The sequence below is a fragment of the Manis javanica genome, chromosome 17 (genome assembly GCF_040802235.1).
Source record: "Manis javanica isolate MJ-LG chromosome 17, MJ_LKY, whole genome shotgun sequence".
In the NCBI taxonomy this organism is placed as follows: Eukaryota; Metazoa; Chordata; class Mammalia; order Pholidota; family Manidae; genus Manis; species Manis javanica.
The window spans coordinates 32,134,522-32,159,074 of record NC_133172.1 but is presented as its reverse complement, the minus strand read 5'-3'; the positions used below and the strand labels follow the sequence as shown (position 1 = coordinate 32,159,074).

Sequence of the window (24,553 nt, the reverse complement as noted above, 5' to 3'; positions counted from 1 at the left end):
CACCTTGAAGGATATTGAAATGATTGCTCTGCATCTGCTGGGGGAGAAAGGAGAGCTTGCAAGGTAAGTCATGTCTTTTAGGTCTTATTCACAGCTCTAAGTAGGATGGGGAAGTTAACATAATCCTGGCACCTTACCACACAGCAGGAAGTAAGAAGACTGAACTCTGGTTTTTCACTCCTTTCCATTAACATGGACCTAAACTGCAGTTGGGCCTCAGTGTTCTCATGTGTAGAGAAGGTTTGATCTGTGATTGCTAAGATAATTGCTAGCCTTAATGTGCTCATTCTAGGTAAGAACTAGAGCTGGGAGGAAACAATGAAAAAGAAGAGCAAGATAGGAGAGGGGTTTTAAAAAGAAGAAATGAGTGCATATAAGACATATATATAGAAGAATGAGAAAGAAATCAGAATTAAGATGTTGGGCTCAGACTCAGTTACAGGATAATAGAAATGAGTTGTGTAGATGTGCATGGTTATCCAGTTTTTATGGTGATCATTTTTGTCAGTTTTTCATTTAAAGAGTTTGGTTTGCAGATACCTGAGTGTGTGCTTTGCTCTGAAAGATTCTTGGATCCACTTAACTGAGGAAAGAAAAACATTTGGGTTTATGATTATTCTTGCACTCCTAATATTTAGACATATCAGTTCCCACCCTTTCCTAGAGACCTGGGAAACTATAATGTAAGCCAGTTACCCATCTTTGGCAAAATCTGCAGAGGAAAGGAGAACATAAAATGCTTATCCTGTTCTTTGTATAAAGATTCAGAATCCAGAATTAAGCCATATTCCAGATTTAAATACTTGCAAATGCTTCTGTTGGATTTGAAGTAACAGTGCACCCAGCAAATGGCAATATTTAGTCACTCCAAAATATGTACATTAAATTTTCAGAAGAAAGTTTAATTTGCAGAGATAACATATCCAGAGTAAATCTTATCAACTTTGATTTACCACTGTATTCTCTTCTTTAAATTATGTGGTTTATATGCAAAACATTCCGATATCTCTTGAATTTTACTGGGGGTGGGCTGGCTGGAAGCATAGAAAATAAACTTTATTCTCCACTTTCCCTTTTCTTTCTCTGTTCTCTTCCTCTTTTTCAGATCTCTTCCTGTTGAGGAGCCCTACCCATCCTGCATTGTAGCTTCCTGTTGACTATTCTCACTACCCTAGATGGGAGGGATCCTTACAACAGTGATTTTTTTTTCTTTATGAGACGGCATCTCTCATATTTATTGATCAAATGGTTGTTAACAACAATAAAATCCTGTATAGGGGACTCAATGCACAATCATTAATCAACCCCAAGCCTAATTCTCAACAGTCTCCAATCTTCTGAAGCATAACGAACAAGTTCTTACATGGTGAACAAGTTCTTACATAGTGAGTAAGTTCTTACATGGTGAACAGTGCAAGGGCAGTCATCACAGAAACTTTCAGTTTTGATCACGCATCATGAACTATAAACAATCAAATCAGATATGATTATTCATTTGATTTTTATACTTGATTTATATGTGAATCCCACATTTCTCCGTTATTATTATTATTTTTTTTAATAAAATGCTGAAGTGGTAGGTAGATGCAAGATAAAGGTAGAAAACATAATTTAGTGCTGTAAGAGGGCAAATGTAGATGATCAGGTCTGTGCCTATAGACTAAGTATTAATCCAAGCTAGACAAGGGCAACAAAACATCCACAGATGCAGAAGATTTCTCTTAAAACAAGGGGGGGGGGTGAGGTTCTAAGCCTCACTTCTACAACAGTGATTTTTAAACATTTAAATTAGGCCTTCCAGGTTCATTCCTCTAATGAAAGTGCTCCCAGCATACCCTTCCATGAACAGTGTGTATTAAAAGATAACATTTCTGTGTGTTCAATATGAAGACTAAAGCAGTAGTTTTTTTCAGTCATACACACATAGTCACCATTAGTAGACATGTAACTTCTATAAAGAATGGACATAGGTAAAATATCTCCTTTGATCTCCTAAGAAAATAGTAGAATGCCTCATTATCTTAAAACAAAATAGTACAAACAGTAGTATTTGTACCAGAGTGGCTTTGGAATCAGACTAATGAAGATTCACATCCTGGCTCTGCCATTGAGACACCATGTAAACAGGTCATGCAACTTTCTCAACCTTTTTCCAGTCACATGGGATTATAATAGTATTTACCTTATAGAATTATGCCTGGGACATGAGTAAGCACTCAGTAAGTGTTAGCTATTATTAATAACAAAGAATTAAGCCCTTCTAGTGACTTAACATTGCAAAATTGAGGATTGATAAGACAGTGTACTGATTTGGAGACATTTTAATTACCAAAAATTAAAAACACATTACTTTCAAAGTAAAATTAACTAAACTTTTTCCATGACTTGTGTCAAAATTTAGAAAATTTCTCATTATTTTAATTTTGTTCATGTTATATTAAAAATTCCATAGTGTTCTTAATGTAGGTTCTGCTTTACAAATTCTAGAGCAGAAATAAGATTACTGAGAACTTTGTGATCTAAGCACATTCATTTAACCAACATGTGTTGAGTGCCTACAGTATGCCAACCTGTTTCAGGCACTACAGCTAAATGAGTAAGGAATTACCTAAATGACATGCCCAAGGGGAAACACAAACCCAGTAAACAGAAATAATGCCACTCACTAATATTTTTAAGTATGTATTACAATAAGGCATGTTTGTTGGTTTGTTTTATTCATTTCATTATCATTAATCTACAATTAGATGAAGAACATTATATTTACTAGACTCCCCCCCTTCACCAAGTCCCCCCAACAAACACCATTACAGTCACTGGCCATCAGCATAGTAAGATGCTGTAGAATCACTACTTGTCTTCTCTGTGTTGCACATGCCCCCCCTCCACATTATACATGCTAATCATAAGGCCTCCTTTCTTTTTTCCCCACCCTCCCCATTCCTTTACCCTTTGGTAACTGTTAGTCTATTCCTGGGTTCTGTGATTCTGCTGCTGTTATGATCCTTCAGGTTTTTTTTTGTTCTTATACTCCACAGATGAGTGAAATCATTTGGTATTTATCTTTCTCTGCTTGGTTTATTTCACTGAGCATAAAACCCTCTAGCTCCATCCATGTTGTTGCAAATGGTAGGATTTGTTTTCTTCTTATGGCTGAATAATATTCCATTGTGTATATGTACCACATCTTCTTTACCCATTCATCTACTGATGGACACTTAGGTTGCTTCCATTTCTTGGCTATTGTAAATAGTCCTGCGATAAACATAGGGGTGCATCTGTCTTTTTCAAACTTGAGTGCTGCATTCTTAGGGTAAATTCCTAGGAGTGGAATTCCTGGGTCAAATGGTAAGTCTATTTTGAGCATTTTGAGGAACCTGCATACTCTTTTCCACAGTGGTTGAACTAATTTACATTCCCACCAGCAGTGTAGGAGGGTTCCCCTTTCTCCACAACCTCACCAACATTTGTTGTTGTCTGTCTTTTGGATGGTCGCGATCCTTACTGGTGTGAGGTGATATCTCATTGTGGTTTTAGTTTGCACTTCTCTGATGACTAGCCATGTGGAGCATCTTTTCGTGTGTCTTTTGGCCATCGGAATTTCTTCTTTGGAGAACTGTCTGTTCAGCTCCTCTTCCCATTTTTAATTGGATTGTTCGCTTTTTGTTTGTTGAGGTGCGTTAGGTCTTTATATATTTTGAATGTCAACCCTTTATCTGATCTGTCATTTATGAATGATTTCTCCCATACTATAGGATGCCTTTTTGTTCTATTGATGGTGTCCTTTGCTGTACAGAAGCTTTTCAGCTTGATATAGTCCCACTTGTTCATTTTTGCTTTTGTTTCCCTTGCCTGGGGAGATGTTCATGAAGAGGTCACTCATTATTATGTCCAAGAGATTTTTGCCTATGTTTTTTTCTGAGAGTTTTATGGTTTCATGACTTACATTCAGGTCTTTGATCTATTTCGAATTTACTTTTGTGTATGGGGTTAGACAGTGATCCAGTTTCATTCTCTTACATGTAGCTGTCCAGTTCTGCCAGCACCATCTGTTGAAGAGACTGTCATTTCCCGATTGGATGTCCATGGCTCCTTTATCATATATTAATTGACCATATATGTTTGGGTTAATGTCTGGAGTCTCTGTTCTGTTCCACTGGTCTGTGGCTCTGTTCTTGTACCAGTACCAAACTGTCTTGATTACTGTGGCTTTGTAGTAGAGCTTGAAGTTGGGGAGTGAGATCCCCCCCACTTCATTCTTCCTTCTCAGGATTGCTTTGGCTATTTGCGATCTTTGGTGTTTCCATATGAATTTTTGAACTATTTGTTCCAGCTCATTGAAGAATGCTGTTGGTAATTTGATAGGGATTGCATCAAATCTGTATATTGCTTTGGGCAGGATGGCCATTTTGACGATATTAATTCTTCCTAGCCAAGAGCATGGGATGAGTTTCCATTTGTTAGTGTCCTCTTTAATTTCTCTTAAGAGTGTCTATTATAGTTTTCTTGGTATAGGTATTTCACTTCCTTGGTTAGGTTTATGCCTAAGTATTTTATTCTTTGTGATGCAATTGTGAATGGAATTGTTTTTCTGATTTCTTTTTCTATTAGTTCATTGTTAGTGTATAGGAAAGCCACAGATTTCTGTGTGTTAATTTTGTATCCTGCAACTTTGCTGAATTCCGGTATCAGTTCTAGTAGTTTTGGAGTGGAGTCTTTAGGGTTTTTTATGTACAATATCATGTCATCTGCAGATAGTGACAGTTTAACTTCTTCTTTACCAGTTTGGATTCCTGGTATTTCTTTGTTTTGTCCAAGTGCCATGGCTAGGACCTCCAGTACTATGTTGAATAACAGCGGGGAGAGTGAACGTTCCTGTCTAGTTCCCGGTCTCAGAGGAAAAGCTTTCAACTTCTCACTGTTCAGTATGATGTTGGCTGTGGGTTTATCATATATGGCCCTTGTTATGTTGAGGTACTTGCCCTGTATACCCATTTTGTTGAGTTTTTATCATGAATGGATGCTTTTTCAACATCAACGGAGATGATCATGTGGTTTTTGTCCTTCTTTTTGTTGATGTGGTGGATGATGTTGATGGATTTTTTTAATGTGCCGGCCTTGCATCCCTGGGATGAATCCCACTTGGTCATGGTCTGTGATCTGTTTGATGTATTTTTGAATTCGGTTTGCTAATATTTGTTGAGTATTGTTGCATTTACATCCATCAGGGATTTTGGTCTGTAATTTTCTTGTTTGGTGGGGTCTTTGCCTGGTTTTGGTATTAGGGTGATGTTGGCTTCATAGAATGAGTTTGGGAGTATTCCCTCCTCTTCTATTTTTTGGAAAACTTTAAGGAGAATGAGTATTATGTCTTCTCTGTATGTCTGATAAAATTCCGAGGTAAATCCATCTGGCCCAGGGGGTTTGTTCTTGGGTAGTTTTTGATCACTGATTCAATTTCTTTGCTGGTAATTGGTTTGTTTAGATTTTGTGTTTCTTCCTTTGTCAGTCTTGGAAGGTTGTATTTTCCTAGGATGTTGTCCATTTCTTCTAGGTTTTCCAGCTCGTTAGCATATAGATTTTCATAGTAGTCTCTAATAATTCTTTCTATTTCTGTGGGGTCCTTCGTGATGTTTTCTTTCTCGTTTCTGATTCTGTTGATGTGTGTTGATTCTTCTTCTCTTAATAAGTGTGGCTAGAGGCTTATCTATTTTGTTTATTTTCTCAAAAAACCAGCTCTTGGTTTCATTGATTTTTTCTATTGTTTTTATTCTTCTCAATTTTATTTATTTCTTCTCTGATCTTTATTATGTCCCTCCTTCTGCTAACTTTAGGCCTCATTTGTTTTTCTTTTTTCAATTTTGATACTTGTGACATTAGACTATTCATTTGGGTTTGTTCTTCCTTCTTTATATATACCTGGATTGCTATATACTTTCCTCTTAAGACTGCTTTCTCTGCGTCCCACAGAAATTGGGGCTTTGTGTTGTTGTTGTCATTTGTTTCCATATATTCCTTGATCTCTATTTTAATTTGTTTGTTGTTCCATTGATTATTTAGGAGCATGTTGTTAAGCCTCCATGTGTTTGTGGGCCTTTTTGCTTTCTTTGTACAATTTATTTCTAGTTTTATACCTCTGAGAAATTGGTTGGTACAAATTTCAATCTTTTTGAATTTGCTGAGGCTCTTTTTGTGGCCTAGTATGTGGTCTATTCTGGAAAATGTTCTATGTGTACTTGAGAAGAATGTGTTTACTTCTGCTTATGGGTGGAATGATCTATAGATGTCTGTTGGGTCCATCTGTTTTAATGTGCTGTTCAGTGCCTCTGTGGCCTTACTTATTTTCTGTCTGGTGGATCTGTCCTTTGGAGTGAATAGTATGTTGAAGTCTCCTAAAATGAATGCATTGCAGTCTATTTCCTCCTTTAGTTCTGTTAGTATTTGTTTCACATATGCTGGTGTTCCTGTGTTGGGTGTATATATATTTATAATGGTTATATCTTCTTGCTGAACTGAGCCCTTTATCACTATGTAATGTCCTTCTTTATCTCTTGTTACTTTCTTTGTTTTGAAGTCTATTTTGTCTGATACTAGTACTGCAACACCTGCTTGTTTCTCCCTATTGTTTGCATGAAATATCTTTTTCCATCCCTTGACTTTTAGTCTGTGCATGTCTTTGGGTTTGAGGTGAGTCTCTTGTAAGCAGCATATAGATGGGTCTTGTTTTTTTATCCATTCAGTGACTCTATGTCTTTTGATTGGTGCATTCAGTCCATTTACATTTAGGGTGATTATGGATAGGTATGTACTTATTGCCATTGCAGGCTTTTGATTTGTGTTTACCAAAGGTTCCAGGTTACTTTCCTTACTATCTAAGAGTCTAACTTAACTCATTATGCTGTTACAAACACAATCTAAAGTTCTTTTCTATTTCTCCTTTTTCTTCCTCCTCCATTCTTTATATATTAGGTATCATATTCTGTACTTTTTGTCTATCCCTTAATTGACTTTGGGATAGTTAATTTTATTTTGCATTTGCTTAGTATTAAGCTGTTCTACTTTCTTTACTGTGGTTTTATTACATCTGGTGACAGCTATTCAACCTTAGGAACACTTCCGTCTATAGCAGTCCCTCCAAAATAGACTCTCGAGATGGTTTGTGGGGGGTAAATTCCCTCAGCTTTTGCTTATCTGGGAATTGTTTAATCCCTCCTTCAAGTTTAAATGATAATCTTACCGGATAAAGTAATCTTGGTTCTAGGCCCTTCTGCTTCATGGCATTAAATACATCATGCCACTCCCTTCTGGCCTGTAAGGTTTCTGCTGAGAAGTCTGATGTTAGCCTGATGGGCTTTCCTTTGTATGTGATCTTATTTCTGTCTCTGGCTGCTTTTAACAGTCTGTCCTTATGCTTGATCTTTTCCATTTTAATTACTATGTGTCTTGGTGTTGTCTTCCCTGGGTCCCTTGTGTTGGGAAATCTGTGGATCTCCATGGCCTGAGAGACTATCTCCTTCCCCAGATTGGGGAAGTTTTCAGCGACTACCTCCTCAAAGACACTTTCTATCCCTTTCTCTGTGTCTTCTTCTTCTGGTATCCCTACAATGCAAATATTGTTCTGTTTGGATTGGTCACACAGTTCTCTCAATATTCTTTCATTCCTAGAGATCCTTTTTTCTCTCTGTGCCTCAGCTTCTTTGTATTCCTCTTCGTCTCCTCTACCGTATCCAACCTGCTTTTAATACCCTCCATCGTGCTCTTCCATGATTGGATCTCCGACCTTAATTCATTCCTGAGTTCTTGGATGTCTTTCCGTACCTCCATTAGCATGCTGATGATTTTTATTTTGAACTTCCTTTCAGGAAGAATCACGAGGTCCATATCATTTAAATCTGTCTTGGGAGTTTTATTAGTCATTTTCCTCTGGACTAGGTTTCTTTGGCGTTTCATATTTGTATATGGCGCCCTCTAGTGTCCAGTAGCTCTGTTCTGCAGCTGCTCAGCCATGACGGGGCTGAGGAACGACGGGGGTCGCAGGGGAGTGGTATTGGTGCCTGGGGGGAGGAAAGAGCTGTTCCCTGCCTCCCGGCTGCTGTGACTGTCTCCACTGCTTGAGCCAGTGGGCCAAGCACACAGATACAAGCTTTTGTCCCAGAGCAGCCGGATATGGATCCCTGCTTTCCACAAGCAGCCGGAATCCCAGTCTCCCCAGGAACTCAGCCTGTCCCAGTTTTCCAACCCCGTAATCAGAAGAGTGTAATGAAAGCACCATGAAGTGTATGTTTGTTCTCCTAGTGCAGATCTCCAGAGCTAGGTGTTCAGCAGTCCCAAGCCTTCCATTCCCTCCCTGCTCAGTTTCTCTTCCCTCTGGTGAGCTGGGGTGGGGGAAGGACTCGGGTCCCACGGAGCCACAGCTCTGGTACGTTACCCTGTTCGGTGAGGTCTGCTCTTTCCTCCAGGTGTGTGCAGTCTGGCACCGCCCTCTTTTCTGTTGCTCTTTCAGGATTAGTTACGCTAACTATATTTTCTGTTGTATCCAGTTTTAGGAAGAAGCCTCTGTCTCTCCTCTCACACCGCCATCTTTAATCCTTTTTCCGTTTGTTTGTTTCTAAATCAAATTGGCAATTTAAATGATTCTCAAGTTTGCCAGGGATTCAGAGAACTTTCCAACACTGGTAAACTTTGAAACACTAATACTTAAATTGATATAACTTCTTGAGGTAATAGTAAATACCAAAGGCCTTAAGAATACTCATTCCTCTATAACCTAGTGTTTTCTACTTTTAGGAATTGATACTAAAAAGATAAGAGATTCCTAGAGAGATTAGTTTATAGTGATGTTCATGAGACTTGTAATAGTGGAAACTTGGAAATAATCCAGATGTCCATTGTGGAGTATAAAATCATCGATACATAGGATGAAATATTATACAGTTATTTAAAACATTTTAAAGATATTTAATGATATGGAGGGGAGATGCTTAGAATTTCTTAATTTTTTAAATGCTTATTACCAAATAATTCAGTATAATTCTAATTTGCTAATGTGTATAATGTTTAGAGAAATATTGGAATGATAAACCTGTTAACACTGCTCATTTATGGATAATAAATTCTCAAGGTTTTTATTTTCTCCTCTACCTATATCTTTGTCTCCTATAAAATGTATTTAATAGTTTTAAGATTATTTGAAAATAAATGAGGATCCCATAAAAATAGTAGGGTCCATGTTCTTAAGGCTGTCACAGTCTGCACTACTGTGACTGCATAGTGTGATGAGAAAAGGCCTGTCATGCAAGGTAAGAGGCCTGGTCTTAGTCACTGGTTCTGTGACATTAGGTGAGTCATTAAGTTTTCCTGGGCCACATTGTTCTTATTCAACCTCTGATCCTTTCCAGTTCTTAGTTTCTATTACTCTGCAAAAGTCTCCCTACTACTGCTCTGCAGCCCCAAGGAGGCTGCAGTCCATATTATCTAGTGACAACACTCAGAGCTGAAAGGCAGAGTAGTTTTTAGGAGGACGTCTGCCTCCAGAAACCTGAAGCCCTTAACCACAATGAAAATTTCACAGCATATCAATGCAGTGGAAAATTCACATGTTTCACAAAATAGGAACAAGACTTAGATTAGAAGAACATTAAGTGCTCTGAGAAAAAATTATGCCAGCAACCTTTGTTCGCCTTGAGGAATGTTGTTTTCCCACAGAGAAAAATGCCAGTCATCAGTGATCATCCTAAGATGCCAGAATATAAGGCATGGTTTAAAAATACTTGGTAGTTCTTAAATTTCTATGTTAAATGCAAAATTTTGACATAGTATTAAACTAAATTTTACTTTTTAAATTTAGTACTGCAAAAAATGAGTCATTCATATTTTCTGTGAACTTTTTGAAGATATAATAAAATTATAAAGCAATTCTCTTACACTGGAAATTATCTGAATTGAAGGAATAGACATTGTCCCAGTTCCTAAACATAATACCATCTTGGAATAATATGTTTAATTGCTTTTCTTCCCTAATAACAGGATAAAGTGCAAACTCTTGTGAGGAAAAAATGCATTACTTGAAAAATCAATGACATACAATAAGAGTGTTCTTGAATATTTTTAGGAGAGAATTCAGAGCCTGAAGCAGAGCATAGACTTCATGGCAGACTTGCAGAAAAGTCGAAAACAGAAAGATAGAACAGACACCTTGCAGAGTGGAGAGGACAGTGGCTGCTGGCTGAGAGAAAGGGAAGACCTTGGAGATACTGAACCACAAGCCTTCAGAAGTCCTAATAAGGAAACTAAAAAGTAAAGGATCTTTGGAATATTAAGGTTAAGCTATCTTTTGCAAGCTAGTGGAAGGGAAGAATACACTCAGTGCCTGCACTGGGAAAACATTAGGCCTCTCCTGCCTGTGGTTTGATGGTTTAGGCATGAAGGCCATTTTGATGATGTGGTAACTCTCTTCTCATACAGACCACTACACAGAATTGTCCAAATAGTTTAGGGAACAGTTCCAAATATGTATTCTTATGAAAATAGTTTTAAAACCAATAAATTATCTTTAGGGACTCGTATTGTCACTTTATTTAAATAGAACTATTAAGGGGGAAAAAGTGTATATTCATTACCTCATTCCATAAAGGAGTTGAGACAGTAGATAAGCTTAAGCATCATTAGAGCTACCTCCTAAACAGCTGGGCCCTCAAGGCAATGTCTGCGTACTTTCAACTGGACGTTAGCGAGTAGGAACAATGACTTAGCACTGTTCCTTCCAGGAAGCAGCCAGCATGGCTGGACAGTCATGTACATCCCACTCTTATTGACCATCAGCACTTAAACTGTGGAGAGAGTTTTAATTAGCAGTTGGTGATTTCTGCTGTCATAATGTGACAAAAGTCAAGTTTTCGTTATATTTCTAAGATTTACACATTTTAAATGTTTTATTTTAATTAGTGAACTTTAAAAAAAAATGTCCCTCTGCTTTCAAAATGTATTTGAGGTAGTATTCATTTTTGAGATTGTTCTGAGAAAAATGTGTAAGGCAAGTACCACTGGACAAGAAAAGGAAGGGAACTAATCAGCATGTTGGGATTGCCTTACTGTTTCTGGGTTGTTAGGGGCCCCATTAAGCACCAAAGGTTTAATTGGTGAGAGTAGTGCCATTGTCTCCACTGTAATTGGATTCCTAGTTAGAATACATTTTAATGTTTGTGTCTTTTTTTTTTAACAGTATTAATGTGTGCTTTCAGGAAAGACAAAGATACACTGGAAGATAAATTTAAAAGCTGTAATTTAGAAAGAGAGCAGGAGCAGATTGACCGCATTGTTAAGGAATCTGGAGGAAAGCTGACCAGGCGGCTTGTTAATAGTCAGGTGATTGAGCTTTTCCATTCTTTTCACTACCTACTAATTTGGGTTGTGTGAAACTTTTAGTTATAACTGCTTATGTACTTGTAATCCATTACTGCTATAGAGCTCTTCAGTACAACACTGACAGAGACTAATATGTTTGTAAACCACATGATTAATCTTCTCTATTACCGTTTTTTTTTAGTGCAATTAATGTGTTCTAAAATTTGGAAATGTACATGCTTTAACTTCACATGAAAACATTTATACTCTGGTCATGTGAAATTGTATTATTCAGCACATTGGCTATAAAACCAAATAGATTAATATATGACTTTGGACAGGTCACTTCCCTTCCCTGGTCTTTGTTATCCTCCTTTTTTAACAGAATGGGCAGAACTGAGTGGCCTTAAGGACCCACACAGCTCTTTAAAATTCTGAGATTTTTTTCTTGACTTCTTTATCCCATCAGCACCAGTATATAGGAGACAGGTGTGAAAGTCAATATCTGAGTGTAACGATGATAGCCACCTATAAATATTAGTTTGATTAAACCAAAGTAAGGTTTTCTAGTGTGAGATGACATAGATGTGTATGTGTGTGTGTGTATAAAACTATGCTATTTGAATACTTTGGGTCATTGCAGTGTGAATTTGAAAGAAGAAAACCAGATGGAACGACCACATTGGGACTTCTCCATCCTGTGGATCCCATTGTAGGAGGTAGGCTCACAGAATTAAACTGACCATGCACTTGCTGTTTGACAAAGAGAAATAACCTGGGTTAACATTTTAAAGCAACAAGCCTGAATACTAATAAATCAACTGTTTCATACCCACAAAGAACTTGACTAGACATCATGTATTTGAAACTAACCTAACTTTACTCCATCTTTAAATAGGTACCATATGATCAAGTTTTCTATAAAGTCCCTAGAATATCAGACTGACCATTAACAAAGCCAAAAAATTAAGCAACAATTTTCTAGCTCTGGTTTTAAGAGACTATGGTATAAGCACTCAGTTATTTCTAGAGGCATCTCAAAACCCTCCAATTTCTGGCAACAATTTCTCTCCCCACTTTAAGAGACTGGTATGTATACAGTCAGTTTCTTCTAGAGGTATCTCAAAACCATCCAACTATGACATGAGTTTAACAGACTTGTTTATTTCAGTGAGTAGAATGAATATGTATGTCACAATACCTTAATAGTAATGGAATAATATAACTATAACTAATGACATAACGTCTTTCACTGTGGTTGATAGAAAGTTCATATGGTTGGGAATCACTTGTTTTAGAACCCCAGTTATGTTTTTATTTTCTCAGATGGTATTTTAATGGAGATAGTATAGGAGACTATTTTGAAATCTGATGGAAGGGTAAGAACTTACTGTCATTCATGTGAGGGGTGAAATGTCATGTGATAAGCAGGTATGAGAATGTTAATATATTTTGTAAATATCCATTTTAATACTGCCATTATGAAAGAGATAATTGGATACAAAAATGAATAAGGGCAGAATTCCTACACGTCAGAAAACAGTCTCCAGTATTTATTGTTTGCTGTGGGCAAGGCCCTGTCTTGGAAGCTGGAGGTGGAGCTAGGTGTATAGCAAGCAACAAAACGGGGAGAGAGAGCTCTCTCCCTCTTACATTCTGTCCTGTGGTGAGAGGACCACAACAAAAATACTCACAGAAAGAGATGGCAGCTTGGCTACTGTGAATCAGTACTACACAGGAAAAGAGCTGCTGTGATATATACAGAAGGTTCCTACCTGCATATCTGTTTGGGGGTCAGAGAAGGTTTCCTTAACAAGGTGATGTTGAGGTTGATTAAGGTGAATAAGGAATAGGGAAATAGCAAGTGAGAAAACCTTGAGGCTGGAAGAGCTTGATGCATTTGAAGACAAAAAAGGCAAGCCTATTAACAGTGTCATTTAGCTTTGCATTCCACTTGAAATGCTAGAGGAGGAGTTCCTTTACTTAGAAGAAAAGGATCTGGTGCTGTGTTTGAAAATAAAACTCATTTCTTCCTTTTAAGTGAGCTGCTCAGAAATTTATATGGTCTTCGATGAAATGGTACAGCATGAGAACATTGCTCTTTCTAATAAAGCTTGGTGAAAAATTGGTGACAGGTAATGCAGCCAACTTGATTTAGGTGGCACTAGAAGATCTCTTTTCCCTTGGTCTGGCTTCCTTATTTCCAGCTACTGTAGGCATACCCATATGTGGCCAAAAGTAACTGGTCTCCTCACTCAGTGCCCCCCAGAGGCCAGTTAACTGGTGGAAGGTGGAAGATGCCCCTCTTCACTTCTCATTTTCATTTTCCTGGTGGAGGTACCAGCACCCATTGGAACACCAAATTTCCAGGCTGCTTAATGAGAAGGAGAAAAGATCTGATTGAGAAGTGTGAAGTTTCTCACAAGGCTTTGTTTTATCACACTGATCACTTGTGGCAGCAGCCTCTGTTCCATGGTGATCATGGTACAAAAACCAGAACTCTTTTACAGGAGGAAAAAAAGGCCCTTTCTGTTGACTATTGCTAGAGACTGCATTTTCTCCTGGTATCTCCTCAGTTCTTATTGTGGATTCCCAGTGCCATTACAGGGATTTGTTGCTGGTTTACAGAGATCATGTATTTAAAGGTTGTTCCTCCTCATTGTGCTCAAAATATGCCTCTCCGTATGAATTTATCCTGGATGTTCTAAGAGCTTTTTGTCTTTAATCAGGTATTTTCCCTTAGTCCTTCACTAATCTTTTCTGTTGGTTTACATCCATCATCTTAACATTAAAATGTCCAACTTCTAAATCTTTTTTTTTTTTTAAGTGAAATGCAACATGATTTTAAAATTCCAGGAATCAGTAGAGTATAATGAAAAGATTTTGGCCCTGGCTACATTCTTGCTTTCCTAAGCTGAGATTTTCTTGTTTTAAAAATGGGTGTAGTAAGGGCTGCCCATCCTCCTTCCCAGAGTGGTGTAGGTGCCGTAAAGCAGTGTGTGTGCAAACACTGCAGAACACCATTCAGTTCATTAAAACAAGAGCCGCCTCCACTGTACTGGGTCTTATATTTTAGAACCAGGCTACTGCCCTGTGAGACTGGGAATGACAACTGGACGACTTCAGTCTGGAGTGAATACTTTGCAGGGGTTCAAAGAAGATAAAAGGAACAAAGTAACTCCAGGTAAGGCTCCCACACATAGCAGTCATGTTTTTTCTGTTTTCTCTCAAGGAGTTAGGGGAAAGAAGCATAATTACCATTTACTGCTTTATTCACTACTCACCATGGACTTTTGTAACATTAATTAGCTATTTTATTAACTTTAGAAGAAACTGAAAAATAAGATTTTCAAGATGAGTTTTGTTCTTTCCTCTCCCGTTTGTGGAAAATAATTCACTTGAGTTGCATTTTCTATTTGGAGGAAAATGCCTACCTTAGATATGTTAACACAAGTCAATGAAATGGTGAAGTTAGAAGAGAATAATATTCAGTAAACCAAAAAACCAGATTGACATGCAAGTTAAAGGATATTATTATAGTATTTAATTTTTATCAACAGTGTTATACTTGAATTATGGACCTTACAGTTCTTATGCACCACATTATGACTCCACATTTGCAAATATCAGCAAGAACGATTCTGATTTAATCTATTCAACCTATGGGGAAGACTCTGATCTTCCCAGCAATTTCAGGTAAGTCACCAGTTCATCTATTCTGAGTGCTGTATTTTTCTAAAATACTGATATACATATGTGTATCCAAAGAGTATGGTCCAAACTGGAGGTATAACTTTGAGAGTCTTCTAGTACATGTGAAAGTCCTGAGGTGAATAAGGTCACCTTAGGGAAGAGCAAGTCCAGCACTGAGCCCCGGACTCCTGCAAAACACTGAGGTCTCATTTTTCTTTGGCACTTTCCCCAGGGAGCATTTCATTTTCACTGTGTTCTTGATACTGCTTAATTTCTCCTGATGACAAATTTATCACTGGTAAATCGGTAAATAGAGTCTTGTACCTAGACAGAAAGTTTTATATCATGGTATATAAATTAAGGGCAGCTAATGGAAACAGTTGGCTATGATAGAAGATGAAGATTAAGCCAATGGAGATGATTTATATATGGAAGTGACTTTCCCAACACTCTGTCTTTCAGCATCCATGAGTTTTTGGCCACATGCCAGGATTATCCATATGTTATGGCAGATAGTTTACTGGACGTTTTAACAAAAGGAGGGCATTCTAGAACCCTACAAGAGTTGGAGACGGTAAGAATGCTGCTAAACAAACGGTAATTTATCATTGACTGTCAAGCATTAGTCATGCAGTGTTATGAAACCATGGGATTAACGACTGTGACAGCTGAACTCCATTCCCCTAAAAGGATAGCCCAGCCTGGGTGGGGACCATAGATGGAGGACAATTGACGGAAACAAATAACTCAGCTACCGGGATCTGTGATGTCCAAAGGATTGTCATTATCTCCTAATCTTGGGAATGTAGGAATCAAAAATGAGGTTTACAACTGAGAAGTCAGCAAGCGCTGTGTACCCTGGTTAAAAAGGGGGAGTCTTGTTCACTGTCTTGAAACAGAGTTATTAACCTGATAGAGCCGTCCTTATTTTTTTTATTATGCAATAGTAACACTAGTGGGGGCTTAGATAAAACAGTGAAAGGATTCCTCAGTGCTATCTTTTGTTAACACCGGTAAACTCTCCAGTTTAGTTGGACATAGCTCATAATCTGCAATAATTTGAGAGACTTGGCTCAGAGATTAGAACCAGACAGTATTCCTCCTGATGCCAAGGAGAATAGATCTCCAGAATGCCCTTGTCACCATATTTAGAGGAACCCTGTATCTCTTGGGTTCATGGCTCTTGCTGGTGGCTATGGATATAAGTGCAGTGTCCTCTACCCTCACTGTACCTGTGGCTGCTGGTCCTTGTGTGACCTATTAGCAAAGCTGAAGCATTGCCTAAGGTCCAGTGAGAAGTGCTGTATAGTCTTAGCACATGAATTGTTTTCTTCATATGACCTAAAAATCATTCAACTGTACATCAAAAATATTTTTACTATGCCGTTCCCATCAATTAATCTGAATTAATAGTCTTGAACTAAAATTATCTTTCATTTGGTTGATGTGGCAGTGTATTTCAGATTCAGTTTCTCAGCCACATGATCCAGCAGTTAATCTTTGAATTTGGCCTAGAAAATAAAGTTATATATAGGGATACTTAGTTTATATATTTTTTAAAATTGGGAATTAGTTAAATAAATCACAGTACATCCTTTCAGAAAAAAAAGGTGACATCATTAGTGATTTTTGTGCATAATTTGTTCTTTACATAAGCATTATCTTTGAAGACCAGGATTATAGAAAGTTTCACATTCTCTATAACACCTGAGTATTTTACAGTGATCCTGTGCTGAGAATATTGCCTCTGTTGGGACAAAATAGTCCCTAGCATTCCTCCTATTTTAAACTTGTCAGAGATTTACTGGTTGGTGAAACCAGACTCCATTTATTTAGGTACTTGTGTACTGTTTACCAAATACCTTCTTAAGTATGTATACCTCTTTAGTCAGACATAGAAATATCAGTCTTGAAGTCATCAATAATAGGAAACTTAAGTTATAAAGTACTCTAAATGCTAATTATATTTTGGTTTAAAAAATTATATTCAGCAATCCATATTCTATTCCTTTCCTCTTGCTATGAAGCTCTTGATATTTTTGTTTTTCTGGGTATTTGCCATTTTTTTATATAGTTTTAATAAAAATTGGTTTTTTTTTCTTCTTTAGTCATCACCTGAAGATGAAGGCCAGGCTAGAACACTTGACACAGCAAAAGAAGTGGAGGTGATTATATTTTATCCTTTATAAAAAATATTTAAATGGAGATTAAGCTAAAAGGCCTGAATGATAAAGCTTTATTTTAAAATTTTAAAAGAAAAATATTTATTGAGTATCTCCTGAATTAAAATAACTCTCTTTGCCCATGGGGAATGTAGGAGTAGCTAGTGCGGTAGACAAGTGTGTAATCCAGGGAGCCGAATGCAGTCACCATACAGGGTAATGTTTATGGTGTGGGAACCCAGGTTGGAGGCACTCACTGCTTTAGAGAGCTGAGGAGGTGCTCACAGAGAGGGTGGCAGTGCCCTGGGTCTAGAAGGATGAAGAGGCATTCTCCCAGCAGGGAGGCCCAAGCATCTGAGGTGGCCAGACCTGCATGTGTGATGACATAAATACACCTGAAAGAGCAGAGCACTGTGCGGAAAGCTCAGAGTGGGTGACTGCAGGTGCCTGGGGAGAGGGGCAGAGGTGTGAGGGCCAGATGATGAGGAGTCTCAGGTGCACTGCAGAAGTGGAGCTTTGACCCTAGACAATAGGATGCTGTGATAGAGGCTGGAGGGGAGGGGACCAGTGAAAAACTGTAGAACCTGTCTAGCAAAGAAAATAACTAGCTTAACAGTGTAAAGGAAGAGGATAAAGATACACAGGGAAGAAAAACTATAAAACTAAAATTGACCGGAGCTGGTGTGTGAGATGGATAATTGTATTGTTAGCAGACATCGAAAGTAGGGGAAAGGAGCACAGGTTTGGCAGGGAAGGAAATTACATTGTTTCGGATGTGTGATTTGGGACCTTGTGGAGGTGGAGGCCTGGGGTGTGTGGACCTGGAAGTCATTGGCATGAAGGTAGAATGTTACTATAGTCCTTAAAGGAGACAGGCTCTCTGGGGAGAACATGTAGACTGGGTAAAGGCCCCGAGACAGCCTTGGGGTAGACCAATAAGTAGCTCAGGTAGGAAAACCATGAAGTGATCTGCAGGAAAGAGCTCAGCTGTGTCAGGTGCCGCACAGAAACCCAGCAGGCGGAGACCAGCGACTGGCATTTGTAGCCTTCACCAGAGCAACTTCAGTAAAATGGTGGGGATGAAAAGTAGATTTCAGTGAATTCAATGAGTGGAGGAAAACTGGGACATTTAAGATTGGACAGACATTAAGGCCTGTAACCAAAGAGAGAGAAAACTTAAAGATGAGCTCAAGTGAAGGTAGTTGCAGGTGTAGATGGTATTTACAAAACCATGTTGTCCTCAAGGGAAGAGGAGTCTGGCAAGGTCATGAGCCTAGTGAGGTGGCTGGAAGGGAAAGAGATCCCCAGGCTGGGGAAGGATGCTGGGTGAGAGGTACAAAGTCAGAACTGAAGTGGCGGCCCTAGCTCTGTGCTGACAGAGCTGCTCTCCACCGCACACTCCACATGCAGGCGGGTATTCAGTGAGCTTGGAGTGCAACACTGAAGTTTAAATGGAGCCATTAACTTGTGGTTACTGTTTATCTGGGTCGATCTATTCTTTGAAAGTATTGTTGAGGTTATGGAAAGTCTGAGTCTTGAGATATCAAAAATAAAACTCCACCTTTTTTAGAATTCTGTTTCTCCCAGGCAGTACTGGCAGACTGGATCTGATCTGGAAGGAGACCCAGAAAGTCTTACGTTCCAAATCTATATAGGAGTGCAAGTATATGGACAGGTAGGGGGTGAAACATTGCCTGTGAGCCTCAGAAATGTGACACATTGTCACAATCACCAACTATTCATCAAAACGTAGGCGGTAACAGGGCTGTCGTTCCTTTTATCTTCAGAGTGGTTGCCATACGAAACAAGTGATGCAGATTGTGTAAGATACATCTTTTCATTACAGAGAAGTGTGAGTTTATGGACACTTGTTTGCCGGGATTTGGGTATGGCATTTTGAATCTGGGAAGACATTTTTGTATAGGCATCAAAATTATAACTCCAGAGTGAGTAGGTGGATTAACTTGGCCTACAAACACAAGCCATTGTGCTCATTTCTCATTCTCACACTGTCATGGCTTGGCAAGATCAAATAATTCCTTTTATTTTTCCAAAGCAGATTACAGAAATTGAGCCAACAGGACGTTTAGACTACAGTAATCAGGACAGGCTCACAGCGCTGAAAGCAGTAACAAACTTTGGTGCTCCGTTTGAAGTTTTTGACTCAGAAGGTGAGTGTCACTTCTTGACACAGGCAGTCAAGACTTAATTCACGTTAGTAAAGATTACATAGCCATTCACAACAGGAAAATCTTGGCTGGCCATGCTTTAATGAATAATTAAGAATGTCTGTGGTGTCGATTTCATTTGAGGGGAATTACTTCTTTGAGGAGAGAAGACTAACCAATAAACAGCAAAATCCCAGAGCCTAGGACGCAGTGTTACTACACCAGATCAAACACAAGTACATCCATGTTTTCTTCAGTGTGCTGTTTGCCTTCCCACACAGAAGCTGAAGTGTTCCAAAGGAAACTCGATGAGACCACGAGATTGCTCAGGGAGCTCCAGGAAGCCCAGAACGAGCGTCTGAGCACCAGACCCCCTCCCAATATGATCTGCCTCTTGGGCCCCTCATACAGAGAAATGCATCTCGGTATGTCACAGGCACAGGTGGTGGGTGCTGAAAGGACAGGGGGTCCTGAGTGTGGGGCCACCATGAAGCAGTGCTAAAGTGAATACCGTGGACAGTTACTGTTGCATTTAGATAACATTCTTTTGGGTTTTTTTTTTAATTACTTAAAGGAATCATGTTTCAGTACCTGAACTGTTTTGTTTTTTATTTATTTTCTAGCTGAACAAGTGACCAATAATCTTAAAGAACTTGCACAGCAAGTCACTCCAGGTGATATTGTAAGCATGCATGGAGTTCGGAAAGCAATGGGGATTTCCATCCCTTCCCCTGTCATAGGAAACAGCTTTGTAGATTTAACAAAAGGTACGTGCGCTGTGTCTGGGAGGGTGGAGGGCTGTTGTGAGTAAAGGATGTCTGACCTGTCCCTCACATAACATTTGGAAGGTCTCGTCTCCATATGTTGATGACATGTGAACTTCTTATATTAATTCTTTAGACAAGATGGAAACAAAACTAAAGATTTCACACATTTACAAAAAAAACACAACCACAATGATAACCTAATAGTGCAGTACACCTCATCTTTAACCTTGAACATGAAGAAGGGCCCTCAAGAGCTACTCTTCTGGATGCTTTACCTTCACATCCCTTTTTTAATAAAGAAGAAAAAATGCTGAATAAAGTATATTTTTCTTGCAGATTTTGAAGAACCTAGAAAGAGTGATGTTGCTGAGTGTGAACCTGATGGGATTTGAAGCCAGCTGGTATTTGATACTATATATTATGTATAAATTTTTTTCATTCCTAACTTGGAAATGCTTTCAGAGGATATTAAATATTTGTAAATTGTTTTTTTAATTAAACTTTGGAACAATTTTAATGTTCCAGAGATTGGACTTCTATTGAATAATAAAGTTGAACCTGGGACTCAGCTGTGTTATTATGCAAAGCAAATAAGTTACCCCTTGACCTTTCCCTAAGGCTGAATCGGAGGATAAAGTGATAGAGGAAAGCTCAGAAAACAGCCTTTTCATGACCATTAAAAGAAGTCCCCCAAATAATTGAAATCCTTGTTTTTTCACATTTGCTACATTCCTCACTGAATAGTTCCAACGTACCAGATCTCACTTTGATGATTCAAAAAGTGGCCTTGTGAGGAAGGACTCTGACCTGTTGCCATACGGAGCAGGAAGCAGGGGTGGAACTGGAAGTTCTTGCAGATTAGTGGTAGTTCTGCTTATGTTTCACAGGACCGTAGCTACAGAAACTTAAAAAAAAATCCCTATCCAGTAAGATTTTCCATTGTTATGCTATGAAACCAAATACACTTAAAATAATTTTAGAGTTTACTAGCATGTCCCTTGCATACTTGGGGGGCATAATGCCCTGTGTAGAAAGATTAGGTGCTTCCCCCAGACAAAAGCAGACCAGGAGTCTCATAACACTGACTGGTCTAGTGTTCCTTTTTGGTTTATTTTATTCCATTTTTGAGAGTTACTTGAATCCATAGTAAGAGGATAAGCCAAATAAGATAAACTAAATCATCCTAAAATACAAAAGGGAATCACCAAGTGTAATAGAAGGTTTACATTTCTATTGCCAATCACAACCTCTGCCTCAGCCATGCCCCTAAATTAATAAACTCCTACTTTTATCTGAAATATAAAGGACAAGTGCTTGAGCAATTTGAGTAGGATGCTTTTCTGTAACCAGGTACTAGACAGTAGCCTAGTTACTGAGCAAATTAAGTTTAAGACCCTGCTTGAACTATACAGAGCCCTTCTGTAAAACACCCAGACAGGCAGCTGTTTTTTTTTTATTTCCCTGACTCTGAAAACTAAGATTTAGCAAGAATAAGTGGTATAAAGGAAAAGTGATTCTCTCAAGATAGCTAAAGACGTAGTTAAAGTCAAATGCCAAAAGAATTTAAAAGTCAGTTAAATATGTATCAAGTCTTTTTAGGACTTAATCTCTCAAATATAATTTAGGCAGTAATCAATACTTAAATTTTAGATCTACTTAGCTAAGGTAAGTTCTTGAAGACCAAGAAAACACTTTAGGACATTAATGTTTTCCAAATTGCTATTTTAATATATGAAAAGCTAAACAGTAGAAACACTGGTACTTTGTAAAAATGAAATAAAATTTTGAAACAAATATTACAGATCTATAAATACTCAGTATACAGAATAACCCCTAGTTTTCTGCATGTACCTTCTCAAAGCATATTTCTGTACACTGACCTATTATATACATAATCTGTATAATGGTTAATGATCTTCTCTGTTAGAAAAATTTCTTAATAACTAAAACAAAAAACCTCCAGTATGATTTTCACTAGAGTCAGTGAGGCCACCTCAGTAGAAACTTTTAAGTCCTTGACCAATAGAGAAGGTCAGTGTTAGAAAAGATAACTGTCCTGTCAAAAACAAAGTGATACCTATAAAGAAATGGCTTAATAATTGGAAAGCATTTTAAAAAAATAACTGCAAGTGATTTTTATTGTCAGTTATACACTGTGATCTGAATATCAAAACTAAAAACTTACAAAATATTCTTACCTTAGTAATGTTTAATTGGCAATAAAGAAAAATACATAAATGGTTCCCAATTGAGATTTCTGTTGCTGGAGAAAAAAATAACTTGAATATTGCAAGAGCATAAACAGGTCCACCTCACAGAGGCCCAGGCTCACTGATGTGTTTACACTATTTGAGCAACAGAACCTTCCTGACTTCCCAGAAGAGCCCTGCTGAGCAGCCCTGGTCGCCACTTTTAAGAGTATTAACTTTCAGTACAGTACTCACCTGAATGTGGGAAGTCGGTGTGTAAGGCTATTCCCTTACCAGCACTTTTGCCATGACATCCCTTTATACAATGAATACTTGCAATTTATTCGTACCTATTCCAGTTGCATGCAGTGCATCAGAGCTGCCACAGGCCAACTCAGAACCTTTGTGCAAATTAGAATAAGCCCCATTCTAGGGCTGATAAGCCCCAAAGTGAAACACGGCACCAGCAGACAGCAGGTTCATTGGCAGCGCCTCCCTGCCATTGGCTGCACACGCCCGTCCTCTGCAGCCAGGGCGCAGCGCATCCCAGCCCACCTGTTGGCAAGCCTGTACATCTCTATAGTATCGGGGGTTACAGGTGACTTCCAGCTAAGACACCCTGCTATATAGTGAAATTCAACTGTATTTGAAATCCTGGGAATACTCTGGTTGTGAGGCAGTGAAGTCAGTTCAGAAAAAGAGGGAATGGGCAGTTTGGTTACTCCTCCCCTTGAAACGCAGGTTGACTTGATTGTTTTGGGGCTGAAGCACTAGAAGACGCCATCCCACAAACTTGCTTATTGTGCTTGCCTTGATTCATTTGGTTCAGAACAGACAGAAGAGCACTTACGAGAGGCTGGCTTCCCAGGTGCAAAACCTATATACACGCTTACGCTGAGTTGAGTGCATCCTTTCTGTTCTGAAGCTCTTCAGACATGGCTGTGAGGACTATGGAGAGGAGAGGAAAGAAGTACTACAGGTGGTCCAGATTCTCTCCGTGCAGACTCCATTCCCTTCCAGTATAAAAACTGGGATAGAGCTGCCAATTGTAGAGGAGCACTAGAAAACAATGCATGAGTAGTCAGGGAAGGGCTAAGAGATTATATGCCTAATTTTACAGATTCTTCACTTATTGAACTGTTCCTCAAAATGCTAGCTCCATGTCTGTATGAGTCAAGCCAACGCTACACCGTTCCTCACCTTGCCGTGAGCCACATTCCTCAGAGCCTCTGCCCCCAGCTGGACTCATCCCATAAGCTGGTACTGGGCAGTAGTCCTACTTATATGTCAGTGGTTAAAAAGGCAAAGAATAGACTGGAGGGAAAAAATTTTGCCTATCATCTAAGAGGTCATTAAAAAGGATAGAGCCTCCATTAATGTATCCATGGAAAACATACATGTCAGAAGTGGGAAAAGGTATAATAACTCTGTCCTTTGTGGCTTTCCTCCCTAATGTCTGAAACCATTTATGGATTGGAACCACCCTTTTTAGCCAAAATACAGAATCCTGTAGCTAGTTCAAGGAGAAACAAGTCCCCAACCCATCCTAGACAACATGTCATAGTCCTGTACCTAGAGGAGACACATCTGACACATCGCACTGATGCAGCTCACAGGCCACGAGGGGGATGTGTGTTCAGGTCATGCTCTTAAGATCCCCTCCACAGCACCAGGGGAATGAGGATGTAAAAGGTAAGTGGGCCTCGTCCTGCCGTGCTGGGGGCCGCACTGCAGACTCCAGAGGTACAGAGGCTCTGGCTGCCTGTGCAAGGCAGGCTCACTGGTCACCTCGAACCGGAGTCTGGTGTACATGCCAGCACACCTCCAGTGTTGAATCCAGCCCTCCGTCGGGGTGGTGATGCCAAACCGTCAGGGCGCCTTCATACTCGCATGGGGCTGAGTCTTGCCCTCTGCCTACTCGGGGGAGGTCAGCTTCCAGCATGTTCTGCAGCTACCAGAAGCCCTCAGTTCAGCCCCAACCCTTGAAACTTGGCAGTATCTGTACAGACAAAGTAAGTCCTCAGTTCGCCTTTGCCTTTGACATTGATCAGTCCACGGCATTCACAAGAATAACCTAGTCCCTGGAGGACAGTACTTGTCTCTTCAGTAACCTGAAAAGGGAGAGAAACCTGTTGGCGGGTGGGTGCAGGTGGACAGAAAACAGCCCCCGAGCAGCCTGCACACTCGGGTTCCCAAAAGTACTGTATGGCTATAGAGTCCCAGCTGACTGA

At 39.1% G+C, this 24,553-nt stretch overlaps 2 protein-coding genes across 16 annotated transcripts in view; one reads left to right on the top strand and one right to left on the bottom strand.

Moving 5' to 3' along the window:
• BRD7 (bromodomain containing 7) overlaps positions 1-20,697 on the top strand; it is a 38,607-nt gene extending 17,910 nt beyond the window's left edge. The window contains exons 7-17 of one of the 2 annotated variants that reach the window (XM_017676545.3): positions 10,112-10,296; positions 11,241-11,364; positions 11,987-12,062; positions 14,420-14,527; positions 14,904-15,039; positions 15,499-15,610; positions 17,145-17,201; positions 19,255-19,369; positions 19,648-19,791; positions 19,990-20,133; positions 20,470-20,697. In XM_017676545.3, the coding sequence (XP_017532034.2) occupies positions 10,112-10,296; positions 11,241-11,364; positions 11,987-12,062; positions 14,420-14,527; positions 14,904-15,039; positions 15,499-15,610; positions 17,145-17,201; positions 19,255-19,369; positions 19,648-19,791; positions 19,990-20,133; positions 20,470-20,525 (1,257 nt within the window). In that variant the 3' untranslated portion in view covers positions 20,526-20,697. The remainder of the gene's footprint in view (positions 1-10,111; positions 10,297-11,240; positions 11,365-11,986; positions 12,063-14,419; positions 14,528-14,903; positions 15,040-15,498; positions 15,611-17,144; positions 17,202-19,254; positions 19,370-19,647; positions 19,792-19,989; positions 20,134-20,469) is intronic. The other variant, XM_017676547.3, reaches the window with a different exon arrangement.
• Positions 20,698-21,838: 1,141 nt separating this feature from the next.
• The window catches only part of ADCY7 (adenylate cyclase 7), a 56,523-nt gene continuing 53,808 nt past the window's right edge, over positions 21,839-24,553 (bottom strand). For 13 of the 14 annotated variants that reach the window (XM_073225788.1, XM_037001429.2, XM_037001425.2 and 10 more), the window contains one exon: positions 21,839-24,433. In XM_073225788.1, coding sequence (XP_073081889.1) covers positions 24,287-24,433 — 147 coding nt within the window. In that variant the 3' untranslated portion in view covers positions 21,839-24,286. The remainder of the gene's footprint in view (positions 24,434-24,553) is intronic. The other variant, XR_012126624.1, reaches the window with a different exon arrangement.